This window comes from Manihot esculenta, chromosome 11, assembly GCF_001659605.2.
Source record: "Manihot esculenta cultivar AM560-2 chromosome 11, M.esculenta_v8, whole genome shotgun sequence".
Lineage (NCBI taxonomy): Eukaryota > Viridiplantae > Streptophyta > Magnoliopsida > Malpighiales > Euphorbiaceae > Manihot > Manihot esculenta.
In genome coordinates, this window is record NC_035171.2 from 22,118,132 (window position 1) to 22,129,076 (window position 10,945).

Below are 10,945 nucleotides of genomic sequence, written 5' to 3' on the forward strand. Positions count from 1 at the left end.
CACACTAACAAAGTTCCTTTTGATATGCTTCACGACCAAACCCATATTAATGTTTGACACGTGGATGACAGCAAGTGCATGATATAAGCATGAAGTAAGATTCCCACAATTTTTAATTTAATTATTTAATAAAACTTGAAATTAAAACAAAAATCTATTGCAGCATATAACAGATAACCGTTACTTAAGCACATATCAGGCTTCCGTTATCTGTTATCCGCCGCCTATAGAGGTTGAGAGAGAGAGAGAGCTAAAGGCTAAAGCCCATCAAAACAATCACCTCACCACCTCCATGTTTGATGATTTGTTTTCGTCTATATGTGAAGATACCTTCTTTTTCACGTCTCTTGTCTTTCTTTCTCATCCTATAAATTAAATGTCACCCATCTCAACATTACTCCACCATCATAGCTGCTGCTGCTTCTCCTTCTTCTTCTTCTTCTTCTTCTTCTTGTTCTTCTGGTATTGATTATTTTTGTGGTGCTGTTGGCGACAGAAATGAGTGGTGGGAATGTTAGTCTTCCTCCTGGTTTTCGATTTTATCCAACTGAGGAAGAACTCGTTGTTCATTTTCTTCAGCGTAAGGCAGCTCTTCTACCTTGTCATCCTGATGTGATCCCTGATCTTGATCTATATCCTTATGATCCATGGCAACTTGATGGTATGTACATACAGAGTTCCTTCCTTTTTGGGCAAGTGAATAAGTTTGGTTTACACTTTGCAATCACTAGCTAAATAAGTATTAAGAATTCACAGTTTATACTAATGGATTTTAATTCATTGAAATTAGAGTTGTATCCAGGTTAAAGATGTTTCGAGTTTCAGGCCAACTCCATCAAAAACAAAAAACCTCCAGAATTTATATATTGTATCTTTCACTACTTATATTTCCGAGTGGCATTTCCTATTTAATCTGTAAGTTTTATCACTAATATTGATTTATCACTAAAATTATGTAGCCTCTTGGTTTTACTTTGGAGACATCCTAAGTCATTTTGTTCATTTCGCCTATTAGTTTTTAAAATTTAATTATTATTATTAATTCTTGAATATTTAAATTATTTATGATTTCATCCATCAATTTGATAAATAATTATAATTTCATTTGTCTCTCTAATATTTGTCTCTCTTTTATGCCAAAGAAGAGGTGAAAAGACAATAAATAATAGCAAAATTGAGATATATAATTGCAAAATAATTTCAATATTTAGGGAATAAATAATAATTTATATTAAAATACTAATAGTATAATAAATGGAAGGACCTAAATATGTGATAAAAATAAAACCGATTGGCAAAATAGTGTAATCTTCGACGCAAACGTAAAAGAATAAATTTTCATCCACCATAAAATTTAGAAACTAAATAGTAAATTTCAGCAATCTAAATGGAGAAATATTTTTATTGATGTATTTGGAAACATGCAGGCAAAGCACTAGCTGAAGGGAAGCAATGGTACTTCTACAGCCGGAGGACACAAAATAGGATTACAGAAAATGGGTATTGGAATCCAACTGGCATTGAAGAATCAGTGGTTACAAGCGCAAATAGAACAGTTGGAATGAAGAAATGTTTAGGGTTTTACATAGGAGAAGCTCCAGCAGGAATGAAAACAAGCTGGATAATGGAAGAATATCGATTATTATCATCGGATTCCTCGTCTAGCAGTAGAAGAAAATCATCCAAAACACGAGCAAATCCAAAAACAGTAAGCTTTGCAAAGTTTTCTTTTATTAAGAATCATCATCATGCATAGGAACTGCAGCTTTTGACTTGATGGTTTTTTTGTATTTTGCTTTTAGGACCATAGTAAGTGGGTTATTTGCAAAGTGTACGAGCGAAGCTGTGACGAAGATGATGATGATGGAGCAGAACTGTCATGCTTGGACGAAGTTTTCTTGTCTTTAGATGATCTTGATGAAATAAGTTTGCCAAATTAATTAGTGTAATTCTATTCAAATGATCAATATAATGTAGGGTTTTAATTGTATATTTCAATTAAGTAATATTATTTTTAGTTAAAAATTTGATAATATTAAAGAAAATAATAAGAGACGGTCACGTGCAAGGATGATTGGTGGGAGTGTGAAAACGTGAGGAAGAGGTGGAGCCCAGGGAGCACTGTGAGTGTGAGGTTGCTGGAGAGATGAAGAAGAGAGCAATTGAGCATTTTCCCAATCTGCTGATAGGCTTTTTGGCTTTATAGCTTTTAACTAGTCTGATGGAATTTGGTAGTTGTCTTGTATCACAAAAACGAAGAAGCACATCTTCTTTCTATCCTTTTATATTGGGTGCCTGCTGATTCAAGCATTGAGTCACTTCTGATGCAAGCCTTCTTATTATTCTTATAATAATTTCCCACATCGACTATATATATGTTTTTATTACTGGGAAAAAAAATATATATATATAAACGATGTGATTTTGAACGTTCATATTTAATGAATATATAGTTTAATTAATAAATGCGAATAGTGATATACACAACTATATAAAATTATCTCAAATAATATAATTTAATAATGAATAGAGTATTATATGTATAGGAATTAGAAATTAAATATCGAAATGTATATAAATCTAATAATTATTTAAACTATCGGATGTGGAGATTATTAAAAATATAAAATTTAAAATAATTAAAATAAAATATTTTCGCATGTTAAAAATCATTGAATAGAATTAATATTATACATTAGATACTTTTATTTAAATTAGATCTAATTCAATTAAGTCATTTAATTAATAATCCAGTTCTAATTACTTAAAATTAGAGTAAAAAGTTATAAGCAATGGATTATCTCTTTCAAATAAAATTAAATTAATTAACTAAAAATTATCACTTATTTTTCAATGATTTGATAAATTTTTAAGATTTGTTTAAATTTTCATTTTCAATCCAATTAATATTTATATGGTATTCAATTCCATATTTGATCCTAAAACTTTCCCTTTTAGTATTAATATTAGGATAAAATCATTTAAGTATACACAAAGATACTGTTGTCCCAAGATAAGTGACTAAAATGGGTTGAATGGGTCGCTTTTCAATTTTTCAATCCTTGCTCAAACCTTTAATGAAAAAAATTGTGACTCCTAATTTCGAGAGTGAAAAGATTATATATTCAAATAGGTTTTTTAAATGCTTTCCTGGAAGATTTTGAAACTCAACTAGAATAAGATACTCAGGTAAACAGCAGAAATAATTAAATGATAGCAGAGATCAAAATAGTAAGCTAATTTTATCAAACTCTTATCAGCTGTAATTCTAACTTGTAAACAAATATCTCAGATTAATAAGAAAAGTTTAAAAGTAAGGAGATAAGGCATAAAAATATCAAATACAGAGATTTTATAGTGGTTTGCCAAATTTAGCCTACGTCCACCCTCCCAAGATTTTTTCTTGAGTTTCACTCTACTAAACCTCTTTTAATAGACAAAAGAATAGCCTCTCATACAAATAGCAAGTTTCTCAGTGCTTGTGGACCTTTACATATTTGATTTACACTCAAATTCTCACTTAAGTTTTAATAGGTGTTTAGGACCTCTATCAAGTGGCCACACACTTGATCAATCTTATATAGGTTTAGGTTCAGAAGAAAGACACTCTTAACAACTCTTATCAACTCTTATCAGATACAACAATACAATAAAATTGCTATTAAGATGAGAGAGATAAGATTTGCCAATGAAGATTAGACATGAGAATGAAAAAGCTTTAAAGCACAGGTTACAAAATGCTCTCAGAGATTCAGTGCTTTCATTACTAATCTGCGAAGAGATTTAATCTCTTAAATAGATGTTTGAAAATTTTTTCTTTCTTGGCTGCGGAAATAGTTCAACGGTAATAATTCTGAAAAACTAGCCATTAAACTGTTTAAAAATCGCGCATATTGAAATTAGATACTTTCATAACTTGAAAGTAGTTAACTAAAATAAGTACGGACAAAAATTAAATATCTAAATTTAAACTGTTTTTAAAAGTAAATGTCTAATTTTAGCCTTTCAGAACAGTTTGAAAAAAATAACTTAAAAAGTTTTCTTAGCATTTCAATAAATAAAATGAGATGGATAATTTCATTATTGGCATATCAACTCACTTACTCTTTTACAATAAATCCTAAAGATATCTTTCTATACTTCTGCATTTTTTTATTCATCTTGTGTAGTAATATGAGTGTTCATTTTCTTCGATGTGCAGAATTTCTTTGTGTCTCCAATGCTCCTAATATTTCGCTTTTCAGATATTCTTCTTTTAATATTAAAAATTGATTAGATAAACATGATTTATTAAGTTTTGATATCATCAAAATCAAGGTTTTCCAATACTTATGAGATCAACAGATACTCAAACAGTATTAAATACAAGAATTGAACAATAATTTAAGTAAATAAAATTAATTCAAATAAATTAAATAAAATAAAAAATTCCATGAGAAAATTGCTCAAAATAATTTTAAAACAGTTCTAAAAAATAAATCAGAAAAGTAGAAAAGGAATAAAAACTCTAGATGGCTGCCTTACAGTTTTTCAGATCTTATTCCTCGACTCTTTGGCGATCTCTATAAAGTAGAAGTATGAAAAATTATTTATATCCCTTTGACCCTCTCTAATTATTGCTTTAGGGAAACTTAGAATTTTCGATTTCTCTAGCAAAACACGAGTCTGACAGCATATTTTATTCCAAAATACAGAGCAGACATGAAAAACATTGGTCTGTTTCATGTTCTTTTTTATTTCTTTACTTTTCTATTCTTTGCCAACAACGAAACATGAAAAAAAAAAAGACAGAGCATTCTTAAGAAACATGGAGCTGCCCATGTTCTTTATAATTTCTCTTACATTATTTTGCTTCTTAATATTTTTTTTTCTTGTCAAACAGAAGTAAAAGCCATAAATAGGGGCTACTAATGAATTACTCGATTTGCCCTATATTCTTCTTGTCTCATGCTCAGAAGGTATTCTGAAATTATCCAAATTTTCTCAAAACATGTCTAGTTCATGTCTTGACTGACTGTAACCTATAAAACAATAAATATAAAGAAAAATACTGAATAAAAGCATAATACTAAAAATTTCACAATTTAATATAAAACATCTCATAAACAAGAGAACAAATACATTAATAATTAGTGAAATTACCACCATATTAAGGAGAAAATTTAAGTTCAATACGTAAGAATAACCTTGTTGGAAGGAACAATCCCGGATATTAAAGTAATTAATTTTTATATGATGAAAATGCCTTAATAAATCACAATGGACTGTAGTTTAATTTATATAAAAATAATATTTTGAATGTCTTCCAAAACAATGAGGGTTTTCTTAACGAATGAGCCAGTTGTAATAATGTTGATTTCAATAGATATTAAAGAATATTTTCTCTTTATAAAAAAAATAAATTTTTTATTTTTCGTTATTGAATTTTGAAGATTAGAGTCGAGGCTATAAAATTTTAAAAAAATATGAGCTGATTGTGCATTCAAGGTCTAGAATTATAGGAAGAAAAGTATTTTTCATTTTCTTGCTTTCTGTGTAATAGAATACAAGGATTATATAGTACAAGATATGATCAATTATGCCTATAATTATACTATCAATTATCACCTAGAATTATGTTAGGATTATGCTAATTATGGTAATATTAATCACTGATTAATTACAATTATGGTAGAATATTCTTTTCAACACTCCCCCCAAGTTGGTTCATATTGATCCAACATGCTCAACTTGTCCAAAATATCATGGAATATTCATCCAGCAACTGCTTTAGTTAGGATGTTTGCCCACTGATCTTCCGATCGAACAAACGGTAATGATATCAAACCATTGTCCAACTTTTCCTTGATGAAATGTCGGTCTATTTCAACATGTTTTGTTTGATCATGTTAAACATGATTTTCAAAAATGCTGATTGCTGCCTTATTGTCACAACGAAGTTCAGCTGCGTCCCCTGATGGAAATCCAAGCTCAAACATCAACTTTCTTATCCATAGTAGCTTTGCAAACCCTTTTGCTATTCTCCTGAATTCTGCTTCAGCACTCGACAGTGCCACCACCTTTTACTTTTTACTTTTCTATGTCACTAAGTTACCTCCAATGAAGGTAAAATATCCTGAAGTGGATCGTTTGTCGACACGGTCTCCTGCCCAATCAGCATCTGTATATCCACTGATACTGAGATGACCATTCTTCTTGAACAACATGCCCATCCCAGCTATTCCTTTCAGATATCGAACGATCCTCAGTGCTGCCTCCATATAGTCTTGTTTTGGATCCTACATGAACTGACTTACTAAACTCACAGCATATGCCACGTCTGGTCTAGTGTGTGATAAGTAAATCAGCTTTCCTACCAGTCTCTGGTACCTCCCCCTATCTGTTGGTCCTTCTTCTGAATCTTTGCTCAACTCACGATTGACCATTATTAGAGTATCAACCGGCTTGCAGTCTATCATTCATGTTTCGACTAACAGATCAAGGATGTATTTTCTATATGATATCAGGATTCCCTGGTCTGACCTGAGAACTTCAATCCCAAGGAAGTATTTTAACCCCCCTAGGTCTTTCATCTCAAATTCTTGGAATAAGTTGTCCCTCAGTCGTTTGATCTCGTCCACATCGTCTCATGTTATAATCATGTCGTCCATGTATATAATCAAACACGTGATTTTTCTTTCTCGTCTCTTCAAGAACAGGGTGTGATCGGAGTTACTCTGCCGATATCCATATTTATTCACTGCTTGGATAAATCTCCCAAACCATGCTCTGGGAGACTGTTTCAACCCATACAAGGCTCGCCTTAATCGACACACTTCTCCCCATCTACATCCACTCGTGAACTCTGGTGGAGCAGCCATGTAAACTTCCTCTTTCAGGTCACCGTGTAGGAAAGCATTCTTCACATCAAATTGGTGAAGTGGCCAGTCTAGGTTTGCAGCAAGAGAGAATAGGACCCGTATTGTATTAATTTTTGCTACTGGAGAGAACGTTTTGGAGTAGTCGACTCCATAGGTCTGAGTGTATCCTTTTGCTACCAGTCGGGCTTTATATCTATCCATCGTTCCACCCGGCTTATACTTTACAGTAAATACCCATTTACATCTCACTGGTCATTTTCCCTTGGGTAGCCAGCATTTCTCCCAGGTTTTATTTTTCTCCAAGGCATCCATCTTGATCTCCATTGCTTCAATCCATCTCTTATCCTTCTGGGCCTCTGTGGCATCCTTTGGTATCCATTCTAAGCAAATATTTTTCTGTAGTGTGATAAACTGAGGTGATAGATTATCTCCTCTAGTAATATTTGCCATAGGATACTTAGATCTGGCTGCCTCAAATTCTGGATCATATCTCTTGGGTGGAACTCCTCTGTTACTCCGAGGGGGTAGTACATAGTAGCCTGTTTCAAGAGACTCAAGGAAGATGGGTTCAGTGGTAAAGTTATAAGAGGAAGGAGAGGGTTTAGATTCATATCCCTCAGTGGCATATTCCTCAGGATATTCTACGGTGGCAGGTTCTGGTTGTGGCATTGAGATTGAGGACTGTACTAGATGATCAGTGTCTCCAAGTTCTGGTGTAGACTCAGGAAGGGAAAGTGGATGGATAGTCTCTGACTCCCTCTGAGGATTTTCTAACTCTCCCTGAGGATAGCTAAGCCAACTTGGAAGTGGTGGTTTTGCTGCTGTATTCTCCCCCTCACTGCCAATTGGCGAGGAGAAAAAATACTCGTCTTCAAGAAAAGTGCAGTCTGTAATACCCGGCTAGACTCCGGTATCGGAATTCCTACCGTCCGGTGGAATCTTGGATGTCGGAAGCCTTTAGTAGGGTAGAAACATGTTTTCATAAAGTGTTTTAAGGTATTTCATGGTTTTAAGTATGAAAATTAAATGAGTTTTTGCATGAAAAGTCTTTGGAGGAAAACCCAGGTTCGGCCGTCGAAAGTCAAGTTCGGCCGCCGAACATGCATGCGTTTTGGAGGCACGTTAGGCCCCCGAAAGCATGAGTGAGGGAAGTTCAGGTTCGGCCACCGAAACCCAAGTTTGGCCGCCGAATATGGCATGCATGCGGAGGCACTTTCGGCCCCCGAACGTGGCCTGGCCAGCCACCTATAAAAGGGTCCCTTAGGTTCGCACGGGCGAGCTTTTTCTCCCCCGTTGTCGGCCAAGGTGAGTCTCCGCCACCCCTCCCTCGATCTTGAGTGTTTTCCTTAGATCTTCCATGATTTTCACGGGTTTTAACTTCTGTTTTGAAGATCTGTGAGTAAAGAGCAAGTTTTGGGTACTTGGAGGTTCAAAGAGCTCAATCTCTCCATCTCCAAGCTAGGATCGCCTTTCCTCTCGTTTCTTCAAGAGGTAAGCTCGGATCCACCCTTATTATGTGTTTTAAACAAGCATTTAGTGGTTTTATGGGTAGAGATGCATGTTTAGGCTTGTTGATGAGTTTATGGGTTTTGATGTTTTGATGAACAATGTATGTTGATTTTTGTGTGTTTGAAGTGTTGTAGTTAGGGTATTTGCTAGTTTGAGACCCCTAGGTGTAATGTATGATGTGTATGCATGTTTAGAACAAGTTTATGCATGATTTGAGGTTTTGGGAGGCAAGAAGCTCATGAGAGCCAAGTTTCTGCCCTTCGGGAAGAAACCAGGTTCGGCAGCCGAAGGAACTTTTGGCCGCCGAACCCCCTTGTGGAGGCAGCATTCGGCTGCCGAAGTTGCCCCCGAAAAGAGACTTTCGTCTCTGTCTGGGACTTTCGGCTGCCGAAGGTTCCGCCGAACATGCATGAGTTTCGCCTCTGTCTGGGAGTTTCGGCCGTCGAAGGTGCCGCCGAACCTGCCTGACTTTCGGCTCTGGAGGGACTTTCGGCCGCCGAACCTGCCGCCGAAAGTGCCCTGTTCAGCCATTTCTTGCATGTTTTTCTATGATTGTTTCTTGATGTTTTAGGGGGTTTTTGGGGAGTATATTAGAGTTATGTTATGTATGTTTGGTCCCTCATTGGAGTCCACCCGTGTAGGTTCGGACCCGAGGAACCGAGGACCCCACCAGTAAGCCAGCTGCTACAGAGTTTGTCAGAGCTAGCCAGAGGTGAGTGGAATAAACCTTAAGTTTTAAATTAAATGAAATATGAATTTTGAGCATGATCCATGCATCATGAATGCCATGAGATATAGTAGGTTGTTTGCATTAGTATTCACGAATATGTTGCATTGCATTTATGATGTTGATGTGGATTGGTTATTGGATGGCCCTTTAGTCCTCATATGGCATGATGATGCTACGGCATGATACGGTATGGAAGTCCAGGTTGTACCCATTCTACGTCCCTGGCACGATGTAAGAGAAAGTCCAGGTTGTACCCATTCTATGTCCCTGGCACAGTTGGACTGTATGATATGTTATGTTAAGGGAAAGACCGGTTGTACCCATTCTACGTCCCGGCACAGTTGGACTATGTAGAGGACTATTGGTGACAATACCATCCGAGATGTGATTTGTTGTGATGTGTTGCATTCCATGAAAGCATTAAATTTTAATATATTGTTTTCTACTATTCTGCTCACTGGGCTTGTTAGCTCACCCCTCTCCCCTAACCCCAGATGTGCAGGTACAGGGTAGACCAGAAGGTTAGCCAGAGTTTTTGAAGTATGTTGATGTAATAGTTAGATTGTGGACATGACAATTGTATTATGATGTAATGTAAGGGATTTCAGTATGATATGTAATGAGGTATATTGAGGTTATAGATGTGCTTGACCCTATGAGTATTGTAATCCCTTGTTGATACATGATCTTGATGTCTATTGATGTTTATGTTTAAGCCAACTCATCTCATGTTGTATCGCCCGTTGGGGCATTGAGGAGATCCCACAGAGGGATCATGATTATGATCATGACTATGTACATGTATGTTCAGGTTGAGTTGGATGATAAAGGAAAAGTTTAAATTTTTATGTATGATTGTTGATCATGTATGGGATTAAACAGGTTTACAGGTTACATGTCAGGCTTGCTACGGGTCCCGGCGGCCTTAAGCCGATCTGGATCCTAGCGCCGGTAGCGGTCCGATTTTCGAGTCGTTACAGAATGGTATCAGAGCCCTAGGTTCATATGGTCGGACCTAGAGTGTCGGGCTCATAGATGTTATAGAAGGTCAAGCACAATAGGAAGGTCATGTCCACTAGGATAGGATGTTGAGTCCTCTCTTGTATGATGATGTGAAATGCCATGATTTTGTACATGTGCATTAATGATATGCTATGCTATGTGATGTATGTGATGAGGGTTCATGTGTGCCCACATGAACCATATGATGCTAATGTTTGCTTGTTATGAGCTGTTTTTCAGAGAATAGGATGAGAGGAACTCGTCGATCTGCACGATTGACTGGAGTGCCACCTGAGGATGAGGGCACGAGCGCCCGTCCTCCTACATTGCCTAGGGCAATGTCTTGTAGAGCCAATAGAGAAAGAGTGTCAAGGGACCCTAGAAGGTCTTTTGATGCTAGCAGAAGGGGGACAGATAGAGGAGGAGATTCTTCAGATGTGAGGGAGGTTACAGGAGAGGATCAGAGGAGGGATGGGAACCTGGATGTGAGCATGGAGGAAGAAGGGACAGGGGAGTTACAGGGAGGCGTTCAGGCCTCGGGGTATGGTTTTCCACCCCATTATCCACCCTTCCCACAGGGTTCAGGGTATCCGATGGGAGGTACATCGGATTACTCCAGCTTTAACCCCTACCCTACCTACATGCCTTATCCACCTTTCTATCCACCCTACACACAGTACCCAGCTTATCCACCCTCACCCTTCTATCCAAACCCGGCAAACCCCACCTCGGGGAATGCTGCACCTCCACCTCCACCACCTACAGAACCAGCAGTCCCAGTTACTCAACCTCCTAGACCTGGCTCAGTCGATGGGAGCAAGGTAAAGATGACGGATTACCTCAA

The 10,945-nt window shown here is 36.6% G+C and overlaps 1 protein-coding gene across 2 annotated transcripts; it reads left to right on the forward strand.

The window, feature by feature from the left end:
• The first annotated feature begins 210 nt into the window (after positions 1-210).
• On the forward strand, positions 211-1,998 carry LOC110626300 (NAC domain-containing protein 104). 2 transcript variants are annotated; one of them, XM_021772122.2, is made up of 3 exons: positions 211-661; positions 1,428-1,708; positions 1,803-1,998. In XM_021772122.2, exons 1-3 carry the CDS (start codon positions 499-501, stop codon positions 1,938-1,940), a joined length of 582 nt encoding a protein of 193 aa, XP_021627814.1. In that variant the 5' UTR covers positions 211-498; the 3' UTR covers positions 1,941-1,998. The 2 variants fall into 2 exon arrangements, with proteins under 2 accessions (XP_021627814.1, XP_043817602.1); XM_043961667.1 differs by lacking the exon at positions 211-661 and adding an exon at positions 672-915.
• Positions 1,999-10,945: the final 8,947 nt, after the last annotated feature.

Coding starts and splice junctions, on each gene's coding strand:
- LOC110626300 (XM_021772122.2), top strand. CDS start 499: ATGAGTGGTGGGAATGTTAGTCTTCCTCCTGGTTTTCGATTTTATCCA. Junction 662..1,427: donor TGATCCATGGCAACTTGATG/GTATGTACATAC, acceptor GGAAACATGCAG/GCAAAGCACTAGCTGAAGGG. Junction 1,709..1,802: donor CACGAGCAAATCCAAAAACA/GTAAGCTTTGCA, acceptor TTTTGCTTTTAG/GACCATAGTAAGTGGGTTAT.